Source organism: Carya illinoinensis, chromosome 10 (genome assembly GCF_018687715.1).
Source record: "Carya illinoinensis cultivar Pawnee chromosome 10, C.illinoinensisPawnee_v1, whole genome shotgun sequence".
NCBI classification, from domain to species: Eukaryota; Viridiplantae; Streptophyta; class Magnoliopsida; order Fagales; family Juglandaceae; genus Carya; species Carya illinoinensis.
Genome location: NC_056761.1, coordinates 3858296 through 3885519, shown reverse-complemented (window position 1 = coordinate 3885519; position 27224 = coordinate 3858296). Strand labels below are relative to the sequence as shown.

General features: G+C 36.8%; 5 protein-coding genes and 1 pseudogene across 8 annotated transcripts; 3 read left to right on the top strand and 3 right to left on the bottom strand.

The window, feature by feature from the left end:
* The first annotated feature begins 2279 nt into the window (after positions 1 to 2279).
* LOC122279722 (uncharacterized protein At5g39865-like) lies at positions 2280 to 4159 on the top strand. Its single transcript, XM_043090511.1, has one exon. It carries the CDS (start codon positions 2687 to 2689, stop codon positions 3908 to 3910), a length of 1224 nt encoding a protein of 407 aa, XP_042946445.1. The 5' UTR covers positions 2280 to 2686; the 3' UTR covers positions 3911 to 4159.
* A 1721-nt stretch (positions 4160 to 5880) lies between these two features.
* LOC122279721 (DNA-directed RNA polymerase V subunit 5A-like) lies at positions 5881 to 9955 on the top strand. Of its 2 annotated transcripts, XM_043090509.1 has the most exons (4): positions 5881 to 6177; positions 7543 to 7719; positions 7927 to 8040; positions 9572 to 9955. In XM_043090509.1, the coding sequence occupies exons 1-4, from the start codon at positions 5896 to 5898 to the stop codon at positions 9701 to 9703; spliced, it is 705 nt and encodes a 234-aa protein (XP_042946443.1). In that variant the 5' UTR covers positions 5881 to 5895; the 3' UTR covers positions 9704 to 9955. The 2 variants fall into 2 exon arrangements, with proteins under 2 accessions (XP_042946443.1, XP_042946444.1); XM_043090510.1 differs by lacking the exon at positions 7927 to 8040.
* Positions 9956 to 10992: 1037 nt separating this feature from the next.
* On the top strand, positions 10993 to 13673 carry LOC122279718 (AUGMIN subunit 1). 2 transcript variants are annotated; one of them, XM_043090506.1, is made up of 7 exons: positions 10993 to 11116; positions 11274 to 11545; positions 11805 to 11937; positions 12030 to 12164; positions 12376 to 12499; positions 13058 to 13195; positions 13308 to 13673. In XM_043090506.1, the coding sequence occupies exons 2-7, from the start codon at positions 11305 to 11307 to the stop codon at positions 13413 to 13415; spliced, it is 879 nt and encodes a 292-aa protein (XP_042946440.1). In that variant the 5' UTR covers positions 10993 to 11116; positions 11274 to 11304; the 3' UTR covers positions 13416 to 13673. The 2 variants fall into 2 exon arrangements, with proteins under 2 accessions (XP_042946440.1, XP_042946438.1); XM_043090504.1 differs by having other exon boundaries at positions 11073 to 11545.
* A 129-nt stretch (positions 13674 to 13802) lies between these two features.
* On the bottom strand, positions 13803 to 17383 carry LOC122279719 (mitochondrial fission 1 protein A). Of its 2 annotated transcripts, none has more exons than XM_043090507.1 (5): positions 17225 to 17383; positions 15680 to 15812; positions 15232 to 15353; positions 14344 to 14407; positions 13803 to 14260 (listed from the first exon to the last, which is right to left on the bottom strand). In XM_043090507.1, exons 1-5 carry the CDS (start codon positions 17315 to 17317, stop codon positions 14175 to 14177), a joined length of 498 nt encoding a protein of 165 aa, XP_042946441.1. In that variant the 5' UTR covers positions 17318 to 17383; the 3' UTR covers positions 13803 to 14174. The 2 variants fall into 2 exon arrangements, with proteins under 2 accessions (XP_042946441.1, XP_042946442.1); XM_043090508.1 differs by lacking the exon at positions 17225 to 17383 and adding an exon at positions 16778 to 16982.
* A 231-nt stretch (positions 17384 to 17614) lies between these two features.
* Positions 17615 to 19560, bottom strand: LOC122279720 (annotated as a pseudogene).
* A 1210-nt stretch (positions 19561 to 20770) lies between these two features.
* Positions 20771 to 22163, bottom strand: LOC122278159 (putative methyltransferase DDB_G0268948). Its single transcript, XM_043088265.1, has 2 exons — positions 21954 to 22163; positions 20771 to 21675 (listed from the first exon to the last, which is right to left on the bottom strand). Exons 1-2 carry the CDS (start codon positions 22101 to 22103, stop codon positions 21031 to 21033), a joined length of 795 nt encoding a protein of 264 aa, XP_042944199.1. The 5' UTR covers positions 22104 to 22163; the 3' UTR covers positions 20771 to 21030.
* Positions 22164 to 27224: the final 5061 nt, after the last annotated feature.

Sequence of the window (27224 nt, the reverse complement as noted above, 5' to 3'; positions counted from 1 at the left end):
ATTCTGTGCTGTGATAAGATTGCTTACTGACCCTGAGGATTGGTTATCCTCCTAACCACATGGCTACTTGGTCTACGTGAGAAGCGACTTATAAAAAAAAATTAAACAAATTATTGTGACTTGATATGGTACAATAGATTTAAAAAATATTTTTTGTTGTAAAGTAGACATGACTATCACATTAAGTTGCGAATAGTTTTGAAACCACTGCTTATCCTGTAACTGTAAAAATGCAAGAAACTAATATCATTAAAGCTTGGGCAAAAATTTTGGGTCGGGTACAGAGTGTTAATAGACAAACCAAAGTAACAAAGTCTACTCTACGTTTCATAATTAGTCATGTCTGCAATCCATTTACACGATTCTATAAAGGTGGTTCAGAAGTTTGGTTTCTGCAATTTCAGAATTCAACCCAGAATCATTCATTGAATCACCCAACAAACCTTGCTACTTGTGCATGGAAGGGAACAAATCTTAGCCATTTTCAAAATTCAAAGCAGCATGGCAGTAGAGTGGATGCGATAAAGACCTCTTGGTACCTAAGCACCACATGGAAACTGGCGTGGGTGGCATTAGGCTTAGACTAGGGCATGGTGGTCCTGAACCCCTATCATTCGTCCATTTCGATCTGTTAATGTCGATGCATACGATAGCAACCTTTTTATATCTTTTTACTTGGATTTCATTTTGTCTTCCTCCTTTTTACCTATCTTGCCAGATACCCTGAAAGGGATATACCCTTCTGTATTTCCTCTTACTTTCAGAACTCTCTCTGTTTTGTTTCTCTGCTGAGAAATCGAATAAGAATAAACAATACAGAATTCAGGTGTGCAAATTTAAAGATGAGAGAACTCCCGTTTCCATAAGAATAAATTCTTATAAATAAATGATTTAGGTGAAGAAAAATAAAAGGTAAATTACGAAAATTGGTAGTATGATGATCTGTTGTTTTTTTGTCTTTCATAGCACATTTTGATAATAATGTAGATATTTATACCTTTACCCTCCAAAAACTGAACTGATGCTTTCATCCTTGACTTTTTTTTTAAATAATAAGGCCAAGAGAAACTTTCATGTGCAAGCCAGCAACTAGATGTAATTTGGAATATAAGCCTAATTAATGGCTTGAAGGGAACATGGGGCACAAACAGTACCATTAAATGTCATTTGCTTTTGTTGACAAGTTAGGCATAACATATCAATCATTTGGCCAATATACAAACATTGCAAGAAGGATGAAAATTATTAAAGTTAATCTCAATTAGTTCAAATGATAACGTTTATTAAGCCGAACTTCTGTATAATATCATTAAAGCGTGACGCTAATTAATATATGCGTCACATTAATTATGATTTAATTACACCTCATACTATGTTTTAGTGTCTACATTGTTGTCATTATTTCTATTGTTATTTTGGGATTGCTTGTTGGGGGCAATTGGCTAATGGTCGGCAGAGTGGGGTGAAATTAGAAAAGCAAGTCCAAGTGCATGTTTTGGATAGATTAAAATTGCTGTTAACAGATTTGTGCTTATTGCTTGTACCGGCATTGCTTCCATTGTAATTTGTGGAGAACTTCTCAACAGTTCTCTTTACTTTGTTGTTTTGGTTGGAGACAAATTTAGGTTTTGTTTGGTTATACAGTTTAGATAAGATGAGATGTTTTGTTGAAAGTTAAATAAAATATTGTTATAATATAATTTTTTAATATTAATTTTGTTTTAAAATTTGAAAAAATTAAATTATTTATTATATTTTATGTGAAAATTTTTTAAAAATAAAATAATTTAATTTTGTATAATTAAACCAGTATTAATTCTTTCCAAATAGCATAAAGGCAATTATTTATGTTTAAGAATTGTGATTAATTTAGATTGTTTTAAATTAATTGGAAGAAAACAAAGCTTAGAGAACTGTCAAATGTCAGTATTTTATCATTTATATTCTTTTGTCCTTTTCAAAAGCTTACAATTATATATTATATATTATTATCATTTATATAAGCTTACAATTATATATTATATATATATTTTTTATTAAATATTTAAAATAGAGATAATGTATAGAAGAATTTAATTAAATTAAAAAGAATAAATTCAATTTTTTTTAGAATAAAAAAATAGAAGTATATAATATTTTGTAAGTGGACTTATGTGGAGCAAAGCTATTCTGAGAATGTGAAAATTAGCGAAGGACATCATGTTTAAAATTTTAAAACCTTCCTAATCTGATGCCCCCAATGCCTCAAGAAAATGACAAACGATCTTTTTATGTCTGTCATTAACTAATCAATTTCAAAGAGACCCCCGCCCTGACCATCTTCTTCAGTGCTCCTGATAACTGCATTGATTTCATCATCTTCCCCATCCCCACCGCCAACCCCGCTGAGAGCTCCTCTTCACCTATTCAATTTCCTTCCTTCTCCAAATCTCTCTCTACCTACTCTAAGCTTCCCAAAGCACCCAATCCATCTCTAGAAATCTTTTCTTCCTAACTGCAACCAAAATCTAACAAATGACCTTCTCCATTAGAGCGCAATCCTAAGCCAAACCAAACCAAGAACCCTCAAGAAGCCACTCGGAGAAGACATGAACTGAAACCCAAGCAAAAAGTTTGATTAAGAGAGACAGAGAATAAAAGGAGACACTTTTGAAAGCTTTCTGCATTTCCTCTCGATTCCTCGTTCATGGGCTGCACTTCTTCAAAACCCAACACCTTTTTCCTGGAACACCCGTCTCATCCTTCTTCTTCTTCATCTTCTGCTTCACACTCTTCAAATTCTTCCCCATGGGTCCCCAGAGCTCTCTCCCTCCCAACCCCACTTGTCCACCACCCACCTCTTAGAAAGGGTGATACCCATCACCTTGTATCTCTCACCTCCACTACCTATGGTTCACTCCTCCTCATAGACCGCCCTAAACCCCCAAAAAACCCTAAATTGAATGGTCACGATCTCCCTGGTCACCACTACACTACCCAGATAAGCCCTATTACGCCAGCACCAGCACCAGCACCAGACCCAAACCCAGACCCAGAGCAATCGTTATCCCCTGACTCTGTAATCAACACCTGGGAACTCATGGACGGCCTCGATGACTTCGCCGCCGATTCTGATAAGCCAGTTTCTTCGATTTTTGACCGCCCTGTCGCCATCCCGAACAAACCCAGTTCGTACCAGTTCACGGGCTGTGATGGTTCACAGAAAAAGCTGCTCGATTTATTTGAATCAGTGAAAAGCTCGGATGTTGTCTCTGGGAATTCACCGCATGCGACGAAACCGCTGTGGCAACACTTATCTGAGGAAGCTTTGCTTGCTAAAATGGATCACAATGTGGTTTCTAGCTATAGGCGCGCATTGTCATCAAGGCAATTGCATATTCAGTCCAGAAGAATGCAATCCCTGGAGTCTAGTCCTACGAACTATTCATTTTCCAATAGTTGGTACCGTTCGCCAGGCAATGAAGAGAGAATTGTGATCTATTTTACAAGTTTGAGAGGAATTCGAAAGACTTACGAAGATTGTTGTTCCGTCAGGATGATATTTAGGGGCTTTAGAGTGCCCGTAGACGAGAGGGACATTTCGATGGATTCAGAGTATCGAAAGGAATTGCAAAGAGCGCTTGGAGGGAAGGCAGTGAGCTTGCCGCAAGTGTTTATTAGGGGAAACCATGTTGGGGGTGCAGAGGAGGTTAAGCAACTCAATGAGGTCGGAGAATTGGCCAAACTTTTAGAGGGGTTTCCGATACTGGATCCTGGGTATGTATGCAAGGGGTGTGGAGATGCGAGGTTTGTGCCGTGCCCAAATTGCAGCGGCAGTCGGAAGGTGTTTGAAGAGGAGGAAGGAGAGTCGAGGAGGTGCCCGGATTGCAACGAGAACGGCTTGTTACGGTGCCCGGGTTGCTGCTCATGAATGTGGATGGATGCCAATAAGTGATGCTAACATCCTGAAAAAATTATTAAAAAGTCTTGGTCTTTGTTCGGATAAATTCCTAAAAATGTTAGTGTCGCCACCAAGAATGCCATGAACTTAAATATGTTTAAGACTTTCTTTGAATTTTGTTTCTTTTCGTCTGTCTATGTTTGTTAGGCTTGTGGTTTCTACTGTTCATTCTCTCCCTGAACAACATGAGGTAAAACTTTATTTTTCTCTGTTCTGAAATCTACTTGTCCATTTCATGGAGTAGGTGCCTTTGGAAAAGTTTAATTTCAATTACCTATACCTTTTTCTGTAGATTGACAGAAAGTCGTCAGGAAACAAGGCTGAAAAAGAAAAAATTCTCTGAATTTCGTGATAAATAAACTCAATCATGCACTGAGTGGAACATATGAAATTGTGCATACTGGTACAAATCAAGGCATAATCCATTCTGCGTATGTGGGTGGGGTGCATGTTTGCTCTTTCGTCAGTCTTTTTAAAGCAAAAGAGTTGTAAACACCAAGTTAAATGTCATCTTTTTCATCACTCATCAACCATGAAATGCCCCATACCCATACCCAAACCTTCACATTGCTTCTTCTCATGCAGATTTGGTTTGCCAAATTCACAGGGAGTTCAAGCTGGGAACTTGTATTCTTATTCAGAAACTCCAGAATTTAATAAATGAAAAGGGAACCCAACTGGCAATAGCTAGGAGACGGGGCCATTTTTGGTGGAGTGAGTGAATGGCACGTGTGGTATAGGTGGGGCTGTTAATTGAAAGTGGAGACAAGAAAATTAAAGTCTTAAAAACTTGAAAAAGGTCCAGTACCCAACAAGGTTAAACGCACTCTTCACGAGCACTTTCTTGTTTCTATCACTGAACAATCAAAGGCCATAAAACATCGCTCTGCTATCGAGTATAGACTCTGTTCGGCCCAATACCTTTTCCGGTTGAAACAGTGATTTATTCGGAACTGTTTTTTTTTTAAATGAAAAATCAAATAAAAATGTTATGATAGAGTTTTTTTAAAATTTTTTTATTACATATAAATAAAATCATATATTAATCTGTATATTAATATTAATTTATTTATATTTAAAATTTAAATTAATATTATTTTTAATAAAATTTATTTTTTAACTAATTATATTAAATCAATCTATATATTAATATATAATTATATTAATAATTAAATTTTCTCTTTAAAAAGAGTGAGTTTATTGAAATTCTGATAATATTAGATAATTTAATTATTAAAAGGGATAAATATTTTTTATGTGTTTAATAATATTTAATATTATTTGCATAGGTTCTATTTTTCATACTTAATTTATACGATTTGATCAATAAAATTTAATTTTAATTTTTTTAAACCAAATTAGATAATTAAATATTTTGTTAATTGTGTTATGTGATATATAAATAATTTCTTTTATAAATTTATTTATTTAAATATTTAAAAACTAATATTATATTTTTTTGAAGGAAAAATCTATTTGTCATCCTCACACTTCACACACCACACTTATTTTAATTTTTTTTTATTTTTTCTATAATAAATATGTAGTGTGTGGATGATAAATAAAATAATTTAATTAGTTTAATAAAAATAAAATAAAATAAAAAATAAAAAAAATAAAAAATAATATTTTAATATATAAAATGTGTGGTGTAAGATGATGTGTAGCATTCCCCTTTTTCGAAATGATATTCTTTCTGCTCTCAGTTTCCGTTAGGATCTACTGGTAACTTTTTTTTTTTTTTTTTTTTTTAATTTTTAATTTTTTATTTTGTGATTCCAAAAATATGTTTTTAATAATTTTGTGAACTTTTCTTTAAAAAAATATTTAAAAATATTAAAAAATACATATAAAAAAAATTAAAAAAAATAAAACACTACATGTAACTAACGCTGGAGCGGTGGACGTACCTCTCTTTATTACATTTTTAGTTTGATTGCTTGATCGAGACCGAGATGGAGGAGCAGGATGGGTTGGAAGGGGAAGGGGAGGGGGAGGGGAATGGTGGGATACTGGGGCCGTGCCTGACTAGCTACGTGGATCCTGGAACCTCTGAGAGCCACAGATACTACCTCGCACGCAGAACCGTCATGGAGATGCTCAGGGACAGAGGCTATGTTGTCCCCAACTCCGAAGTCGAGCTCTCTCTCCAAGACTTCCGGGACATTCATGGCCAGAACCCCGACCTCGAACGCCTCCGAATCTCCACCACTCTTCGCTCTGACCCTTTGAAAAGGGTAAGGATTTCTGGTTTTTGTCTTTGTTTTTTCTTGGAAGTGTCCTCCGTTTGGTTACTGAGAAATTATTGAAAGAAATTACTGAAAAGAAAGTAGGGCAAGAATTGATATCATTGTTTCTTGTCTTGGTTTTGAGATGTGCTTGGGCTGTTCATAATATGCTACTAATTCTGGGTTTAGTTCAGTTAAAGTGCTCTTTTTTTTCTTGGATGTTTGCTGAACATTAAAACCCATCCGTGGTAGCCAAAAGGGTAAGGGCGAATTTGTGTGTCTGAGCCCATGTCACAGGTTCGGTTCCATTTCCCCCAGGATCCAACTGCGATTTAAGCGGAGGCCATGGAGGTGTATTGCTGTGCTAGTCTCCCCGGGAGTTTAGGTTCCATGGGTGAGTCCCAAGGGCCCTGCCGTGGGGTGGTTTCCGTCATAAAAGCAAATACTGAACATTAAAGAATTGATATCTTTTAGCATAAGCTTTAGCATTATGTGTGTGTATTTCTGATTGTTCAATTGCTTTATGGGCATTTTGTTCTTCAATAGGTGAACTTAAAACTGCATGTACATTAGGTTTTAATTGTGAGTGGTTTATGGGTGAACTTAAAACTGCATGTACATTAGGTTTGGTTCCATTTCCCCTGGGATCAAAATGTGACTTAAGCGGAGGCCATGGAGGTGTATTGCTGTGCTAGTCTCCCCGGGAGTTTAGGTTCCATGGGTGAGTCCCAAGGGCTCTGCCGTGGGGTGGTTTCCGTCATGAAAGCAAATACTGAACATTAAAGAATTGATGTATTTTAGCATAAGGTTTAGCATTATGTGTGTGCATTTCTGATTGTTCAATTGCTTTATGGGCATTTTGTTCTTCAATAGGTGAACTTATTGTGGTCAGGTACAATCATTCAACAGTATTGCCTTTACGATTTGAGGTAGCCCTTTCCATTCCCTTAGACCCTTTCTCAATTGTTGGTGGGATTCAATCGCAAATCTCTTGTTTGAAAGCGACAGACTAACGGTTGAGTTACGGGTATTCAGTTGACCGCAAGAAATTTAAAGTCATCCCGTTTCAGTCAGCATTCATCCTTTTTGTTTCTTATTAATGCTACAGTGAATATTACATAGCTACGATCACAACTTAGATTGATAAAAAGGTGTTGTTAAGTTTGCATCTCTTTTACTGCTTACTATTTCTCCTGCTTAATTTAAATATTTCCAAAACCATTAAAAGTGATAAATAATACTGAGTGTTCTGTTGTTAGAATGGGTGGAGTTCTGTTATCTATTTGTTGGCACTTTATGTGTTTTTTATATGTAGTGTTATACAGTAAGCAATCCTTAATGTTAAATACAATTATCTTTTATTCTTATCTGCAGATTTTGGTAATTTTTTGTGGACCCAGTGTGGTAAAAGTTCACATGATTCGTAGCATTGCATATCAGATCGTTAACAAAGACACCTTGGGTGGGTTGATACTAATAGTGCAAAACCATATAACAGCCCAAGCATTGAAAGCAGTGGATCTTTTCCCATTTAAAGCTGAAATATTCCAGGTTATTTATCTCTTTGCTTTTTATGTGGGCATTTTCCCCATTTTATTCTATCTGATTGTCTCATTCTTTTTATGTTTTTACCTCGGTTGGGTTGCAAAAAACTTAAGCGTTAAATGGGTTATATGTATCATGTGCATAGAATAGAGATCAACTTCAATTGTCTCCATCTCATGCCCCAAGAATCTCACCATTGCTCCTTTTTCCCAGATCACCGACATGCTTGTTAACATTACAAAGCATGTGTTGAAGCCAAAGCATCGCATACTAACCGACCGAGAGAAACAGAGGCTCTTAGAAAAGTACAATATAGAAGAAAAGCAGGTCTGTTACTTTTTCTTTTCTTAATTTCTTGATAAAAAAAACTTAGGAAAGCTGTGAAGGAAATAACTCAGTATACAGATCTTGACTGATTTTTTTGGTAATGGTTCAAATGTGACGTTGGATTATGGGGTTTTCATGAAAGAAAAAAATCTTTTTTGACAATGGATGTGCTAATAGGACAATGACAATGAAGAAGTGTACTTTGAGAAGTTTGGCCATTGTGATTTTATTGAGTTTTTTAAGTTCTAGAAGTTATTATTTGCAAGGGCAGATTTGCAAGGGCAGATTTGTTAGGAAATTCTTGGAGATTATGAGATGGTATATCATGAAATATCATGAAGCAAGCTACAAGAACAACATGTAGAAAAGGACATAGTAATCATAATAGTTCGCAGATGTTGTCTCTTTATTAGTAACAATTGGACAGATCGGTTAGTTGTCTGATATGGAGTTGCAAAAGTCCTGTGAGATCAGTTAGTTGTGTCATATGGTCAGTCTATATTTTAAATTAATGTTCCACGAGACAATTTTCAGGAATTAATGCAGTGTACCATAACCAAACTTTCAGACCCGGAAGCTCTATCTGGGTCAGTCTAAAGGATGAGACATTTTCTCAATGCTTCTTCCCTTTGTGGTTTGGCCATAGTTATTACTTTTATGTTAGTTCTATTTTTTGATCAGTAACTTTTATGTTAATTCTAAGAGTGGCATAAAGTGTTATTTCCTCAATTTCTTCTTTATATGCTTTGTGGGAAGCTTGATTCAGATCTGTATTTCCCTCCACTAAAATGGCTGAAGGCCTTTTGGGGGGTGTTTCTGTCTCAAGCTACACTTTGTAGGAAGTGTGGTATCATTACCTAAGGAAGCAGTATGCTATCTTAATCTACTCTTTGTACTAGCGAAAACCATGATGGAAGAAAAAGGAAGAGCAGGATTCATTGTACTCCTCAATTAATTGAGACTTTTGCATGCATTCTGGAAATAAATAAATTGATTCAATTTCCGTCCTTTGTTTGTTAAGGGTCTGGATACTTTCATATGGGAGGGAGGAACTCGCAGATGACTGGTTACATAGTTGCATTGAGGTTGGATCTAGATCTGAGGATTTGAGCTCAACAGATTGATAAACAATTGTTAACATAATCTTTTTTTATTATTAAAATGGATTTGATCTATTAAGGTTTTGCTCCACCATAATTACTTGTGTTATGAATCCAAACCAACATCTGACACCTGATCATTTCAAACCTGTGTTGAAATCCAGCCTCGAATTCTCAGCATAAATAAATTGTCCTTAATCTGGTCATGTTTCCTCCAACTCAAGGTTAATATAGGTGCTAATTCAGCCAGTGTATCTTTTGAATTTGTTGCCATAAATGCTTTGCTAGAGAACGGCTGGTCTTTGTAGCCAAGGCTGCCATGTGACATAGTGGTGTTTTCACTTCCCATTCAAGGCATATGCATATATATGTATATATATAAATTGCTCAAATTCAAGTCTTTTACTTGGGGTTTGATTTTCTTTCTCCAGCTTCCTCGAATGTTACGAAAAGATGCGATTGCAAGATACTATGGGCTTGAGAAGGGGCAGGTGGTGAAGGTAAGCTATGGTGGTGAAAATGAAATCACCGAGTCGCATGTAACTTACCGTTGCGTCTGGTGATTCTCTGCCTTTGTGCTATGTCTCTCTTTTTTATCTTCCTCCTGAAGTTTTGGGATGTTTTTGTTGTATGCATTGTGCGTCGTTATGCCTCATAAACACTCTTTGGGTTTGCTAGCTACGAACCTTGGTGGTGATGTGTGCTTCCCGTACACACAGTGTAATTAGTCCGTATGGGGTAGCTACGGTTGCTGTTTTATGAACATCTTGCTTGGCTAGTTGTTTTTGGTGTATACATGCCTCTTTGAATCGTTACATTTTCGACTACTATGATCCTTACTACCCATTTTAGGGGAAAAGACACGGACTCGGCGCACTCATTGATCTATAAAAAATTAAAGAGAAACAACTGACTATCATACACATATTGCGCTCACATAAATATGAAGTTACACATAAATATTGCTCACAAAGAGATTTTACACGTTGATGTTGCTTATGAGTTATTATACATGATTTCCATTGCCACCCAAGTCCAAGAGCTTTTCAAAACCTAATCCGATCACCTTTACACTCAATAACTTCAATTATAAAAAATGTTGCTCGATTTATAAAAAAAAAAAAAAAAAAAAAAAAAAAAAAAAAAAAAAGTCCCTTGCATAATATTCATCTTTAAATATTTGTTTAATATATATAAAAGATCTTTTGAATCTTGATATAAAATATATTTTAAGGTTAATTTAAATTTTTACATTTTTGCAATTCAAGATCCCGATGCAAAATTGATTTTTTCTTTTTCATAATTGCAAAATTGATATATGAGCATTAAGATATTTACAATTAGATTTTTTGTTAATTTTTTTGACAAGTTGGACACGTGTTATATTGATATTAGAGAAATGATATTTGCAGTCGTGGTTGTGCAAGCGGCGTGCAGTCGCTTTGAAAAAAATGAATTAATATGGAACTCACATGAAAAAAAAAACTAATTTTTTAATCGTGGACCTCACTTTTTTTCAAAGCGATTGCGCGGCGTTTGCAATTTCACGACTGTATATATCATTGCTCTTGATATTATGTATCAATTTTTTGATTGGCTATCACGTGACTGACTCATCAGTCAATAACCAATTAAAGATTTATATATGACGTCTAATTAATTTTTTAACAAAAGATTTCCGAGATATCTAATTATAAATTTTTTAAAATTTAGTTATTAATTTTATAAAAATTAAAAATTTAGGTCTCAAAATTGTAAAATTTAAAAGCTCTAGTATGGAATTGCTATTAAAATTTAAATTTCTTATTTAAATGATTTAGGTGTTGTAGTGACGCCAAAATAAAATTCTATATTTTAATTGAATCTCGCTAACTTTTTCAAATATTTCAAAATTTATCAAAATATTACCGAGAAGAGGAGATATTATTCAGTGAGTCAACCCAGCCGGCACCTTGGTTAGTTGCCTTCCGTAAAAGGTACTCCTTTCTTCTCTCATACTCAACTTCGTCTGGTTTTCTCTCCATTTTAGGGTTCTTAAATTGGTTTGTATAATTTATTATCGTAATTGTCCGTCGGATACCACATTTTCTTTTTTCTTCGTAAGCCCGATAACTCATTGAAAAAAGTATAAAGGAAAACAAGTAACTAAAGCAAGAAAAAGAGGATGAGCGATCCTCCGGTGACTGAAGCGAAGAGCGGTTCCGATGCGTCTCGAATTTCGGAACTTCAGAAATGGTTGGCGGCCAGATTTGGCGATGCCGGCAAAGAAGTTCCCGATTTCGAATACACCCCAAGAAGCGTCGGTTATTTGCACACTCTTCTCAACATCTCCGAAGCCAAGGAAAAATCTGCCGACATTGTGGCCAAGGATTTCCGGCGAAAAGCCGCCGAATACCGCTCTCAAGGTCCCTCCCACTCTTTCATGAGTCCCTCTATTGTGCGATTGTTATTAATGTGCTTTCATTTCGTCGTATTTTATGGAATTTTCCACATATTATGTTGTGAAAATGTGTACGATAACTCTGTTACAATCGTGATGTCAAATATAACTTTTGGCGTAATGATGAAATTTTACAGCCATGACAATTTGTAGTAGAAAACTTGCAATACTTAACTGGATGTATAGTCTCATCAAGCTATGATTTGTTAATATGGTTGCTGTAGCTGCAAGGATTAGGGAGATATTGGAGAGCGTGGGGCTGGCACAGGATAGTTTGCCATCAAATGTGGTTGGGTCAGCGCAGGTTCTAGCAAATGTGGCAAATTTGTTGAATATAAGAGACACCGAGCTAAGTAGGTGGGTTTTTCCCATTGATCTGTAAGTTTTATTTTTCTTTAGTGTTTTGCATTCAGTTCGTGGAGACTAAGTTGGACAGACGCATTTTCTAGTTTTCTAGTAGCAATGGGGGATATATCTTTGAGGAAGAGTGGTGTGGAGGAGAAGAGGGCTAAAGTACAAAAGGAATCCAAAATTCTTCTTGATTACACTCGAAAGGCGATAGCCAGGCTTACCTATTTGAAAAGGTAAAATTTTAAATGGATATGGAAAATTAGATGTTTTTTTTAATGCATTGATTCTAATGTTTTTACACGGATTGCCGCTTATGTGCCTTTTAATGAAGTTTTGTTACTCAAAAAGTAATGTTCTTAAATTGTGATACGCGGCTTTTAGAGAATATATTCAATTTGTTAGTGATTTTGGTTTTTGTTTCAATTTTGAAAACCATCTTGATAGAACGCTGGCACAACTAGAAGATGATCTACCTCCATGTGAGGCTCAAATGGAAAATTGGAAGACAAACTTGCAAGTTATGGCTGCCAAGGAGCGGCAATACATGCAACAGTGTGCCAACTACAAGGTATTTCATCTCTGGTTCTGTGTATCATCGCTGTCTAGGTAACAAAGGTTTCATTGATGGTGATAAAAATGTGAATCTCTGACTTGTAGCACAAACATTTGATGTTGATCACTTGGTTCCAGCTTTTGCTTTGTTGAAACTTGGTCCCTAACAAGATGCATGTACTTTTGGAGATAATGTGGTTCTCTAAGTTAGTAGTCTGTCAAATTATGCATTATAGCTCAATACAGAACCATCAAGGAAGAAGGTTATCTCTATTGCCTTTTCAAATAGCTTTGTTCGCAAGTATGGGTTGAAATTTTGGTGGAATGTGAATGTTAGGGAGTGGTGCCTCTATGTGAGCTCTTTGGGATGTGGGAAAGCACATATACTTCTTTTATGTTGAAAATGATCAGATTTGTTGGGAATAATTGTAATGGACCTTTTTCATTTTACTTTGTTTTTTAAATGGGATTGTTCTACATGTTGTGAGGATTCTATTATCTGGTCTAACCTGCATTTTCTTATTCATTTAAAGTTATTCTATGGTTGTCTCAAGTTAGAATTCTTTTGGGACAGGCAGTACTGAATCGTGTGGGCTACAGCCCAGAGATTAGCCATGGAGTGTTGGTTGATATGGCTGAGCACAGGAAGGAGTTAGAGAAGAAAACAAAGCCAATACTCGACACTTTGAGGAGCTACCAAGACTTGCCTCCGGTAAAAAGACAAAATTTTTAATTGTGTAACAATGGATCCCTGTCACGTGTTGGTTTCTATATTTTTGCAAAGATAGAGAACTCTAAATTTTTGATTATTTTGCTTCATGCAGGATAAAGCTTTGGCTGCTTTGGCAATTGAGGACAAGAAAAGACAGTATGCAGCTGCTGAGAAGTATCTTGAAGATGTCTTGCATTCAGCTCTTGCCACATCGGAATAACTCATGGAGGGATTGCTTTAATTCATGAGTAATTGCTGCCATATATATATATATATATGGACACTGGGTGAGTACGAATTGTTGATCAGATTATTTCTGCTGAGGATGCTTCTCTTTGAATTTACCTGCTTGTCGTTGGTCTGTGACAACAAAATCTTCAGTATTATTGAATATTGGAACAGTAAGACCGATGGAGACTCTAATGTATGTAACAAATAGTCGATATGTTTTGAAAAGTTCGGAACTATTTTAGGCTTAGTAACTTCCTAGCCATCTAGGCCTCCATGAATATAGGAGTAATGCAATATACTATACTTTTATCTCACTTTCCATCTAACTTGATAAATATGACATTTTTTCCCCAAATTCAAAAATTGACGAACGATATGGTAACATTTTGAATTTTCCATTCACAATGGTTCCAATACAGTTACAATGGTACCGTAATAATACTGTATACATCTATACGCCAGCCTACAGGGCACATGAAAGATAGTATGGTTTCTATATGCCATACCCAGAAACCAGTTATTATTCAAAAAAGCCTTCCTCCATAACATGCATGGAGTCCTAATTTGGTAATCGTTCTGAATATAGAGCCATTTATACATTCCTTATGTCGAAAACTCAAAACATTCAACTTAAGATGTGGATCAATTCTTAAGATACGAGTTGTCTGACATCTCGGCTTTCTCAAAACAATCAAAATGCTATTGAAGAACTATATTCAAAATCACATTATTTTAATTGGATCGTTTCTCAGTTCTTGCGAGCTAATGCTGCAGCAATTCCACCAACAATAAGCCCAACAGCGGTGGCTGTGATGCCTATTCCAATAACACCATCTGCATTCCAAAACCATGTTTCAAATTGCTTTAGTACAATGCCACTGTGTGACAAAAAAATCTTAACTAAATTTCATCATTACCTTTAGCAATTTTATCTTCGATTGTCTTCTTAAGAGTCTGAGCCTGCCTCCAATCAGGTGCAATCTACAAAATCAATTGTTTCAGACAATCGTCGTACAATAGAAAAAATGTTTAGAAGTGCATTAGCAAGCAGTTGCAAATTTGCTAAAGATAATGACTGGAGCAAGAAAATTCATGCATGCAGGTTGCAAATTTGTAAATAAGGGGTACAAGAAAAACGGATAGTTATTCAAACAAAATCGCATTATGAGCTTATAAATGATTAGTGTGTCAAAGATTCACACTTAGTATAGACATATTTCCACTCGAGATCTTCCCATACGAAATATTCTCACATTTCAGCACTGACTTACCCTTCAGAAAGAGTTATTGCTGTAGAACAGTAATGAGTTTGTTCACCTTCGAAAATTATAGTCGCACGTAAAGAACTGATTAACATGAAATGTTGATGATCACGACAGAATACAAATCCTAAGTTAAGCTTGCTTATAAAATAAACCAATCACACTGTGATAACTAATTGAAGCTTCTAATAGAGGAAAATAATGGCCAAAAAAAAAAAAAATACAAGAATATAAAAGACCCACTCTAAATACTACTCTAGAACAGACGCTGTTGCTATCATTATAAATATTTCAACCTTGAACATTTACAACTATCAAACAGTATATGAACCAGAGAAAAATTCAAAGCTCAACCAGGTTGAAAAGGATATGACCTTTTATAAGGAAAAATTTCTGCTACCTTCAAAATTTTTTCTCTCTTTGTACATTCAACTTCTGACTTATAGTTCCAAGCACTCGTAAAAGTTTTCATATAAATAAAAACGAACCATAACCACTGAATTCCCAGTGTTGCAACCCAAAAGTACAAAACACTAAAACAACCTCTAAGCATTGCTCCACAAGCTGCCGACTCCTCGAACAATCACCACTTCTGTAATAACCAACAGCCAAGAGATAGAGCTTCTCCCTCTGCTGCAAAGGGCTGCTAGTGTTGGCCAAGGAAGCTGCAATTGACAGTTTTTTATAATTCAAAAAATCATTTTAGGATTAGTAAACTCCAGCATTTCCTAACATCTGACATCTGAAGCTCGTGCATCAAAGACAAACTAAACAGAAAATTGCATCACAGGAGAAAAGTTGGCCAAAAGATTAATATTTCTTCGTTGTCTTTATTGAACACAGAATAATTCAATTGAGGAAAGAGGAAGGGAAGTGAGTCCCCCTCATATTTCTTTTTAGCACTTTCCGGAGGATTGGGTTCCAACTGTGCATCTCAGGATAGTGTTATGAGAAACCGCATTCACAAGGATTTCCTTGGTTGAATTATTACCTTCGAGCATTGCCATCCCACGCTGCACATCTTCTGGTTGTCTTGAATGGACAAGAGCCCATGACAACCTCATAATGCTTTCACTCTTACGTTCATCCGAGTCTCCAGCCTCTGCAACTTCTCTCTCACAGCCCTACCAAGACATAATAAGGCTTGTGTGAAGACAATATTAAACAATGAATAAACATGGCAGTGTGCAAACCAGCATGGATCAATTGATAGATTGATATATCAGTAAAGAGGGGGAAAGTGACTTAAAATGGTACCACTTACATAATTGCTAAATATTAAAACAATTGCCAAAATGTCCAATGTGCAAAGTTCTTCCCCAAATGCACATGAAATTTGGTAATGCAATCGAGACAAACATAGAATTTCTTGGTACCAAAATAAGGATCATAAAAAATGAGAGATAGGGACGGCAGATAAAATAAGATTGAAAGTTCAACTGAACATGTAAATGAGAAGGGGGAAAGATAGAGAAGAGCATCTATGCCATGATATAACTGTGGTTCATGGTAACGACACATAAGGAAGACAAACATGGATTTACTCACACGCACGCCCACCCCACACCCAAACTTATATCTATTAGCATACACTTATATGTGTATGTATGTTGAGAGTGAGAGCGATCCACACCTGCCTAGACCTCATGAACTTTGGAAAGGACACTACACCATATAAGCTTCTATTGCTAACATTTTGATATTTTAGGCTACATGTGTATCCATTCATGCTCCCATCTACCCTATATCTTTAACCATTCTTGAATTGCATACAGACTTGTTATAGACTCTCGTTCTGGGGGTCCTAACGAGCTTAAAAATCCAATTTGGAAACTATAATACATTCAATAGAACCTAGGTCCAGATCAGTAGTTAAGCCAACAAGGGCTGCACCACCTATGTGATTCTCCTTAGACGAAGTAATGCACCAATACCCAGCTAAACCAATTTCAATGGAGCAATCACTAATGAACTAACAGTTTGATATTTTCTAGTAGTAACAGGTTTCTCGCAGGGAAGTCAACAAATAAAATTTTAGCAAATTGCAGAATAACCAACAACTCTAGCATCTCATCACTAATGAACTCACAGTTTGAAAACACTTTCCCATAGCAAGAAGCTTATCGCAGGGAAATCGAAAACATTGTGATCAACGTAACAGTGCAGAGTAGACAACTAAAGTCGAGGGCTCTAGCCCCTTCGACCCGCCTTCTCCGGTCATGAAAAGCTTAAACACCCACAAGGTTAATTATCCCTAAATAATCCCAAAAATACGAGGGAACTCTCTTTACCTACACAGAATGCGCTACTAGACACCTCTAAGAACAAAACATAGGGGGAAAAAAAAAAAAAAGAGCAACGTGGTTGAATTTGAAACAAGAAAATATGAATTCACACATAATTGCGACTCAAGAACCCCCCCACCCCCCGGCGGGCCCCCAAAAGGGGGAAAAAAAAAGAGAAAAAGAAATAAGAAGAATCAATTATATAAATTAAATTAATTTTTTTTTATAAATTCCAATTTATGCTTGCTTACAAGGATGATGTCGCGGTCGCACCAAGGGATCTGATCGCCGCCGGAGAAGAATGAACCGATGGAGTCGAAGAACTGGCTGATCTTGGCGTCCATGGCGTTACGGAAATTCAAGATGCAGTGCTTTGTTTCGGGAGTAAAAAACTAAAAAAAAACTCGAAACTTCTTTAAAAATAATAAAAAAAAGGAATAAAAAGAAAAACAATAGTAGATATGGACACTTGGCAATAATATAAAGAATCCGCGTGGTACTAGTGCCACGTGGCATGCCCCGTCTCTTATTAGTGAAGTGTGTGTGGTTCCTGAATTGGAATACAGCCTGAATGGGGTCCTGAATTTTTATTTATTTATTTAATGATTAATGAAATATTTTTAAATAATATTGTGATTTTTTTAGTTTTTTAAAAATATTTATAATGATTAAAAAATGTATAAAAAAAAGAAAAAAAATATACCGTTTAGAACACTTTTTCGAGTGAGATCTTCGATACCTGTAGCATCACTCTTCTGTCTGTTTGGATGTCTTTGTTTTAGTCTAAACTCTATTCCCCCCATCAATTTATGAAAGATATGAAAGTTCTCCACCATATTTAGGTGGTCTCAGTTCCACCATGCACGGTGTTCATAACTTCAAAGGATAAGAGAAGTCCCAAATTTATATTTCCTTCTGTTTTCTCACACTTCTATGACTAGACAACATACCGAGTGAAGACATCTCTTGCATACCTCCCATTTCTTCTTCACTGCGAATTGCTGTAGCATTCAAAAGCAGAATTTTGTTGCATAAAATGGGAGAGTGACAAGAAACAATTGGTTATTGCCAGGGGAGATGAATTCATCATTCCTATAAATGTGTCACTATAATCTATTGATCCATGATAGTCATTCGACTAACTTTTTCCCTACTCTTCCGATTCTCAGATAAATAGGAAATTTCACAACCTTTTGGTCCTGTCCATCTTCGGTCAAAAACATTCTTATAATCCTCGATCATATCATTGCTCAAAAGCTCCATAACATTCTCCCTGGCTGTTTTATAAGCTGACCAGGATCTTATGAATGCAAAAAAATGATCTATATCCATCAAGCTCGCGGTTACAAATTGAAATGTCCCTGTGTGATGAGCTCCATCCACCGGCTCAAATGGAAAATCAATGGTCCTAATGTCCTATACTTATCATCCCACAGTTTGCGCGCAGGCTCCCAATAGGGGCCTGCAACATTGTCGTAGAAGTGTTGGAAGACTACGTCAACCTTGTCATTAACTTCTGGCATCGTGTAGCTCCATGCAGCCATGACACCATGAGGTTTTTTGAGTACCCATTTCACTTGTTGGTAGAATCTAGGGAGGTCAAACCAGTGCAAGAACGTCGCCACAGTTACAATATCGATGCTTGATTGCGGTGCAATATTGCATTCTAGCTTGGCTGCAGACGTGGTGGGAGGGGCGTGTTGGTATCTTACATTGGGTAGCCTGGGTTCCAATGCCAACTGTTTGGAGCTTGTGTCTGGCTATAACATTCTTGTAGATCCCAGCCAGCTAAAAGGGGAAACAAAGTGTTACAACAATGGTTGACAAAATGCAAATGTTTAATGTCTCCCAAGTTGATACGAATAGGCAAACAAAAATTTTTAATTTTTTTTTTTTTTTTAATCTTTTAAGGTTTGAAGGGAGGCCTTCACAATGTAGTGGCACGCTTTCCCTACATAACTTCTTTTGTGGGTACGCATTACAGTCAAACTTCATATTCATGTGGTCCAATACCATTTGGGACTTCAGGTTCCACAACCCAGGGGCCGGATCTATATTTTCCTATCCGCTGTTTTTTGAACCTATATTATCCAATTAGTTTATGCATTTTATCATACAAAAGTTGATCATAACTTTCTCCGGGCAATTTGGGCTGGTGCAAAACTGGAATCTGCAGAAAATGCAAAGTGGATTATGTAAAACCTATGCCTTGAATTTTTGGGGATGTTAATCAAATATCTGTTGCTCCAACTGTGGCATAAACGAGACAGCCCATCGGCAACAAGATGTTGCAATTTCTGAAGGGAGGAAAGGGGAAAAGGGAAACTAAAAGATCGAGCAGCCTGACCGCTTCCGGTGCCCACGTCCCATGCAAGTTCTTGACAGGGTGTCTTAGAAGCAATGAATTCAAATAATTCTGGACGGTAGCTGGGCCGAGCCTCATTGTACAGCTCTGCCTGCTTGATCAACAATTCCGCCATCTCTCTCTCTCTCTCTCTCTCTCTCTCTCAACAACTTTTCTGGGTTGGATCTATCTCCAATTAATATCTCAAAAACTTGGGAACGGCTCTTCTCGCATTTCCTCCCTTAAAAGTAGGGGTGAGTTCGGTCCGGTCCGGTCCGGGGAGGTTTTGTGGACCGGACCGGACCTATTCGGTCCAGGGTTTTCCCACCCTGGACCGGACCGAACTCCATCAGGACCGGTCTGGTCCGGTCGGTCCATTCGGTTCAAGGTTGACTTTTTTTTTTTTTTTTTTAATATTTATGTAATTATATTGTAATATATTTAATATATATACATATAGTATTATATATATATTAGTAATATGCTAATACTATTAGTCTATTAGTAATAATAGTATAACTAATAAATATATGTAATAATAACTATACTATAACTAATAACTATATGTAATAATAGTAATAGTGATAACTATATATTTATATAATATGCTAATATTTAATGACATTTTTTTAATATTTATGTAATTATATTGTAATATATTTAATATATATACATATAGTATACTATTGTATATATTAGTAATATGCTAATACTATTATATAAATAATATTTATTTTTTTTTATTTCTATTCGATCCGGTCCGGTCCGGTCCGGGGTGAAAAACTCCCAGACCGGGACTGGACCGAATCTTTTCGGTCTCTTAAAAATGGGACCGGACCGGACCGGACCCAATTCGGTCCAGTCCGGTCCGGTCCAAACAGTGCCGGTCCGGTCGGTTTTGCCGGTCCGGACCGGCCGATGCTCAGCCCTACTTAAAAGACGCATGTGCCATTGCCAAAATAACTCCAATGACAAGCACTTATCATTGCTCACCACTCCAACGGAAGGACTGACAGTTTTGCCAAAAGTTTTTGACATACTTGCATATTGTTATCATTAACTGTTTTTTGTTTTTGTTTTTATACTCTGTAAGTAGGATTTCATTGAAAAAAAGTTTAGATAGAAAATAAGAGTAAGTGAGAGACCCCAAACAAATACCTCATATTTATATTTATAGAAATGAATAATCTCATTTGATTATTTAAAACTTACAAACTCAAATGATTCTTTTGACATGACAGTATTATGTGAAGCCATGTGATTTATTTTAAAAATTAAAAACATAAATATAAAAGGGATAGAGAGAATTAGAATTTCAATCTTCATTTTTTTATATTTTGCCCTTTTAGACTTTTGGTTTGAATATATATTTTTGTGTTTTTATTTTAATAAACCACATAAAACTATACGATGGTGCCACGTCAAAAGGGTTATCTAAGCAATAAGTTTAAGATGACCCAACAAGAATACTTTAGTAATTATGGTGCATGAAAAGAAAAACAATTGAGCTCGGTACAAATTAGTTAATCCGATCTCATATTTTCTTGACCGACAAATCAAGGAATTAGGACTCGCTATAAATGCGAGTTTTGAAGCAGTACGACAGACGAACTATATGTAGTGAGCCCTCTGTCGTGGCTGAAAGCCACAATTATTGACATGGGAAACGGATTCATAATTCCTCCGAAACAAAATGGTTTAGCCATTTGATTTTTAAATATTCCCCACTCTTCCAATCCTCAGATAAATTGGAAACTTCACAACCTTCTGGTCTTGTCCATCTTTAGTCCAAGCACGCGTAAACTCCTCAATCACATCATCGCTCAAAAGCTCCACACCCTTCTCCCTCGCTGTTTGATGCGCCGACCACGATCTTAAGTATGTAAAATAGTTATCTAAATCCATCAACCTCTCGATTACAAACTGATCAAATGGCCCTGTGTCATCAGCTCCATCCACAGGCTCAAATGGAAAATCAATGGTCTTGTACTTTTCATCCACCAATGTACGTGGTGGCTCCCAATAAGGGCCTGCAGCGATGGTATAAAATGGTTGGAAGACTGCATCAACTGAGTCATTGACTTCTGGGGTGGTATAGCACCATGCAGCTATGACACCATGAGGTTTTTTGAGTACCCATTTCACTTGTTGGTAGAAAATGGGGAGATCAAACCAGTGGATGGCCTGTGCAATAGTCACAACATCGATACTTGATTGAGGTGCAATATCGCGTTCAAGCTCGGCAGCAGACATGGTTGGAGGAGTCTGTTGGTATCTTATATTGGGTAGCCTTGGTCCGAATGCCAACTGTTTTGGGCTTGTGTCTGTGGCTATGACATTCTTGAATATCCCAGCTAGCTGGAAAACAAAGAGATGTGGTTGCATGAGATCAAAAGTCCCCAAAATGCAAATCATTAAAATGGAATTCAATGTCTCTAGAGTCTAGTTGCTAGCTTCTGCGTTTCTCTCAAATGACTAATTTTACATTTGCTACTCAATTACTCGGAAAACTTAATTCAAAATAATAATCTAGTTTATTTTCTGACACGATCATACAAAGGATCATCACAACTTTCTCGGGGCAACAAGATGTTGCAACTACTAGAGGGAGGAAAGGGAAAAGGCCGCAAACTTACATGTCGAGCAGCCTGGCCGCTGCCGGTGCCCACGTCCCATGCCTGGTCTTGACACGGTGTCTTGGAAGCAATGAATTCAAACAATTCTGAAGGGTAGCTAGGCCGACCTTCCGCATACTGTGCCGCCTGTTTAATGAACAATTCTGCCATCTCTGTGTGTATGCGTGTGTTTCTCCAAGTTTTCAGGTCAGATCATGTATTCAGCCTTAACAATCTTTATATATATATATATATATATGGTTGGAAAGGAATGGATAATAATATTAATAATATTATGCCCGCGTGAAGAGGACCCACTTGCCATATATTACGCGTTTATGTGGGGGCAGGGCTATCTGGGGTGGGGAAGCATCGTGGTAATTTCGTTCACGGCAATACTGCGGACATTATTGACCAAAAATTTCACGAGCCGAGGCTAATTATTCTAAGGCTGCATTTGGATATTTTGACCAGCTATTTTCAATATTTATTATTATTATTTATTATTTTATTATTATTATTTATTTATTTATATTATTATTTATTATTTACTTTTTTAATACTATTTATTATTTTATTATTATTTTTTTTATCTACTTTTTATCACTATTTATAACTCTTCTCAACACTCAAATCCATCCCAAATAAATGCTATTTAAGTGTTTGTGCACAAATATTTTTCAAACTCTTGTTTCCATCTTTTCGTCCAATGCTATTTTTACATTTGCTAATCAATTAAGTATATGTAATCCTTTAAAAAAAAAAAAAAGATTATCATGAAAAAATAATTTTTTTTTATCGTATGAATCTCACTACACGAAACTTGTACAGTCGGCTACTTGAACTTAAATTAAGGATTTCGATATATATTTGAAGAGGCACGCGGATCATCTAATTTCTCTGTTCGTAGTCTGTCCTCGATATATAATTACTGCAGAAGACGCAGACGCATATATGGCTGATAAAGCAAGAGGCCTCACATATTGAAGTTTTACCACTTCGACTTGATATTTGATAACAACTTAAATTTATAAAAGTGCTAGAAGACATTATTTTATATTTAAAAAAAAAACATCGAAATAGAGGGGATTTGGACCATTGAATGGGTTTGACTTGGCTAGTGGAAAAAGAAGATAAATGCATGAACGTGGGGTTCACAGATGGCTGTAAGCGGCTTTTCTTCTGCTTCTTTTTGGTTGGCTCTGAACTCTGAACGATGAGTGGGGCTGGGAACAAAAAGGATAAAATAAAATTTTCATGATGAGACGTTTTATCTACAGCTAAGACGAAAAGAAGAATTCAAGTGAATTTTGTCTTTGTTTGGAGGATGGTGGGGGAGCTGGGACATTTTTTTATGCTCTGCCATCTGCTTATTCCGGTTTTTCTTCGCTTCTTGCAGAAAATTTACAAGACTACAATTTAGATAGACAAAGGCGGAACGTCTACTCATTCTGATTCTTTTTTCCACGATAAGGACAAAACTTAGGGGTGCTACCCGCACCATACGGTGCGGGGTAGACCCCCCCCGCTCCCGCATGGGGCGGATGGGGTAAATAACCCCCGTCCCCCGCCCCCGGTGTGCGGGGGCGGGATACTCCGTCCCGCATGATGGGGTACGGGGTGAGGGGGCAATCCGTCCGGCCCCCCGCACCCCCCTTCTGGGCCTTGGGCCCAGGTGCATCTTCTGGGCCGAAAATGGCCTAGAAATTGCTATTTTTGGCCCAAAAAAGTAAAAAGGAAAAGAAAAGTTAAAAAACCAGATTAAAAAAAAAGTGTTATGAATGGTAAAATAATAATAACTAAGCTATTACAAAATTGAAAGGCTAAACAATTACAAAATTACAAACATAAAAGTGTCCAAGGGACATTGTATCAACATTACAAATTATTGAATACAAAATTCGAACAAATAATTAAGAAATAAATATTCTAAAGAGGCTTGTCAGCTGTGGCTTGTCTTTGAGTGAAGGAGTGTGACAGTTGGGGCGGCCCGGGCTTCAGCACATTTTTATGTTGCAGAGGTGCTAGACGTCTCATGTGTTACTACAAAAATTAATATTAAAATTAATAACGATGAAATTTAAATGAATATAAATAAATTAAAATAATAGAATAAAAAACATTTACCAGGTGGTCCAAATCCAGACTGATCACCACCCTCATCGGTCTCCTTAAAATCTAAAATATCCGGAACATGAATATCCTTTCCTATCGTCCAACTCTGTGTGCATATCAATGCCTCTACAGTTGTAGGAGACAATGAACTACGGAAAGGATCCAATATACGACCTCCGGTACTAAAGGCTGACTCTGAGGCAACGGTGCTAATAGGGATGACCAAAATACAGCGGGCAATCTCAGAAATGATGGGATATTTCTTTGAGGCATTCTTCCACCATCCTAATATATCGAAATGATCATTATCATCTTGGACCATATCCGCTGACAAATAGTTTTCTAACTCAGAAACGACCTCCGTAGATTGATGGACTAGTGTGGGATTCTGTGCGAGGGTCTTAGTCCACGGCATTCTGCGCTTCTTTGTAGGAGGCCCGGTGACGGTGTCTGTAGAAGGCGTTGGGGTCGGTGCATGTGTCTTCGATGTAGTACCACCCTTAATTGCCATAAACTCGTCATACAATTTTTTCAGGGTCTCTCGGGCCAATTCACCAATAATTTCAGTCCATACCTGATCGTGAACAAGTCCCAACCCATATAACAAGCCTGAAACTTTCAGACGGGGATCAAGAATAACAGCCACATATAAGAAAATATTCATTCTAGTCAAATCTCCCCAATACTTGTCATATTTTAGCATCATGCTCACTGCCATCCCCCTCATCCTTTCATTGGAACCCCTACGCATATCTTCTAATTCTTCTTTTACCCTACATATTTGTTGACAAAACCCATGGGATGTAGGGTACAAAGAACCAGATATATTCAATGTGACATCATAAAATAATCAAAGAAAATCAACGAAAGTAGAAACTACCACCTAGTCATCATCATTAGGCTTTCGTGATCCATCGTGCTCATCAAAGTATTTGACATATTAGATGTCTTCATCACCCAATAATTGAAAGGCTGCCTTATATTCTTGGGCCGCCTCCAACATCAAGAAGGTTGAGTTCCATCTGGTAGGCACATCAGTACAAAGACCCTTCTTCGATGTTATGCCCGCAGCCTTTGCAGCAACTTTGAATTTCTCCAATCTAGAAGGAGAAGACCTCACCCATTTCACAGCCATTCTAACTCGTGCCACCGAGTCATCAACATCTTTCAACCCCTCAGTCACAATTAAATTCAAAATATGTGCAGCACATCTAACATGCAAGTATTCACCACCCAAGAATGTCTTATTTGAATCTTTAAGATAATTCTTTAGATACCCCAATGCGACATCATTAGACGACGCATTATTAACTGACACAGACAAAACTTTTTCCAACCCCCACTCCTTTATTGCGGCCTCCAATGCCTTCCCAATCGTCTCACCCTTATGATCAGTTATTTGACAAAATTTAATAATTTTTTTGTGCAGAACCCAATCATTATCAACAAAATGCACAGTCAACGACATGTAATTCATATTTTGGATTGAAGTCCAAGTATCGGTAGTGAGGCAAACTACCAAACCCGCCAATTGGCCCCTCAAAACATCTTTGTCACGGAGGTACATCTTCTTAATATCCTTTGCCACAGTGTGACGAGAAGGAAGTACAAATCTCGGTTCCAACTCTTGGACAAACTCTTGGAACCCTTTACCCTCCACAAACTGAAAAGGCAGCTCGTCCATGACAATCATACGAGCTAACCTTCTTCTACACTCATCGGGGTTATATTTCGTATACCCCTTCAATGTTGGCCCCCCGGCCCCACTACTCCCATCCGCCATTTTAAAATCTAGTCTAGATTGACCATTCTCTACTAAGGATTTTAAAATTGGACTCTTCTTGCATTGTTCCTCTAGATGGACCTTCAGCTGGGATGTACCATGTTTCCTATAGTGACATCCATACATTTTCCCACAGTGATTACATTTAGCTTGTGGGTTGTTGGGGTCACCACCCTCTAGTTTGGTAAAGTGTTGCCAAACTATGGATACAGGTTTCTTGCCCTGTGTGGGCTTCGGAGCAGGGCAAGGTGTACTCGTTATAGGGGTAGGAGTAGGGTTAGTTTCTGGGGTAGGGGTGTTGGCTGGGGAAGGCGAGCTATCACTGAAATCCGAAGACATTCCTGGTTCTCCAACAAAAAAGGATAAAAATAAAATTCAAAGTGCAATCCAACACAATCAGGACAAAAATGCATACAAACAGAACAAGTCAAACAGAATATTATAAAAGGAATCAGACTAGAAGGAATAAATCCAACACAAGATAGTCTTGTTAAGAAATGGCATGGCAGTTATGCTGATTTTGCAAGTTTGTGGTCTGATTTAAATTAAGGAATCAGACTAGAAGGAATAAATTCAGTTTTGATAACCAGTAGTGACAGTTTGGAAAACTTTTGCTACTAATTAATGAAGTTCTATCTGCATAAAATTGTATGAAGAAGTTTGCATATATATTTTCCAAACATAAGACTTGGCTCTTAGCTAGAGCCAATCACCTTAAATAATTTTGTAGCATTAATTACTAGGAATGTTTACACTTATGTCATTCCATTTATATATTATGTAATGCTTGTAAGAAGGCTGTAAGAATATATAATATTCTCCCACTTGACATTGGCCTCCAATGACCACATGTTTAGTCGATTTATTTGCTCATTGTTTGTATGTTGGCCTTGCACATTCTTGTTGATATTTGCTGAAACAGTTTCAGTAGTATTTTTTTTTTTTTAATTTTGAAATTAGTTAATAGGAATGTATACACTCATGTTACTTCCATTAATAGAGTATCGCATTCTTAAGATTAATTACATCAAGGATGGACAAATCCAATCATAAATTGATTTATGATGTAGGGGCTAGGGTTTCAATGAAACCCCTAAATCAAATTAGGGGCTAGGGTCCCAATCCGAAACCCTAACCCCTAAATTGATTTAGGGGTTTCATGATTGAAACCCCTAAATCAATTTTGGGGTTAGGGTTTCAATGAAACCCCTAAATCAATTTAGGGTTTCGGATTGGAACCCTAATTTAATTTAGGGTCCCAATCCGAAACCCCCTAAATCAATTTAGGGGTTAGGGTTTCAATGAAACCCCTAAATCAAATTAGGGTTTCGGATTGGAACCCTAATTTAATTTAGGGTCCCAATCCGAAACCCTAACCCCTAAATTGATTTAGG

Bases quoted from the DNA above. Each gene is read 5' to 3' on its own strand.
- LOC122279722 (XM_043090511.1), top strand. From the start codon at position 2,687: ATGGGCTGCACTTCTTCAAAACCCAACACCTTTTTCCTGGAACACCCG.
- LOC122279721 (XM_043090509.1), top strand. From the start codon at position 5,896: ATGGAGGAGCAGGATGGGTTGGAAGGGGAAGGGGAGGGGGAGGGGAAT. The intron at 6,178-7,542 runs GTAAGGATTTCT...TCTTATCTGCAG, and splicing joins GCTCTGACCCTTTGAAAAGG to ATTTTGGTAATTTTTTGTGG. The intron at 8,041-9,571 runs GTCTGTTACTTT...TTCTTTCTCCAG, and splicing joins ACAATATAGAAGAAAAGCAG to CTTCCTCGAATGTTACGAAA.
- LOC122279718 (XM_043090506.1), top strand. From the start codon at position 11,305: ATGAGCGATCCTCCGGTGACTGAAGCGAAGAGCGGTTCCGATGCGTCT. The intron at 11,546-11,804 runs GTCCCTCCCACT...TGGTTGCTGTAG, and splicing joins CGCCGAATACCGCTCTCAAG to CTGCAAGGATTAGGGAGATA. The intron at 13,196-13,307 runs GTAAAAAGACAA...TGCTTCATGCAG, and splicing joins GCTACCAAGACTTGCCTCCG to GATAAAGCTTTGGCTGCTTT.
- LOC122279719 (XM_043090507.1), bottom strand. From the start codon at position 17,317: ATGGACGCCAAGATCAGCCAGTTCTTCGACTCCATCGGTTCATTCTTC. The intron at 15,813-17,224 runs GTAAGCAAGCAT...ATGTCTTGGTAG, and splicing joins GCGACCGCGACATCATCCTT to GGCTGTGAGAGAGAAGTTGC. The intron at 14,408-15,231 runs GTTGTTTTAGTG...TTGATTTTGTAG, and splicing joins TTGTGGAGCAATGCTTAGAG to ATTGCACCTGATTGGAGGCA.
- LOC122278159 (XM_043088265.1), bottom strand. From the start codon at position 22,103: ATGGCAGAATTGTTCATTAAACAGGCGGCACAGTATGCGGAAGGTCGG. The intron at 21,676-21,953 runs GTAAGTTTGCGG...TTTGTTTTCCAG, and splicing joins GCGGCCAGGCTGCTCGACAT to CTAGCTGGGATATTCAAGAA.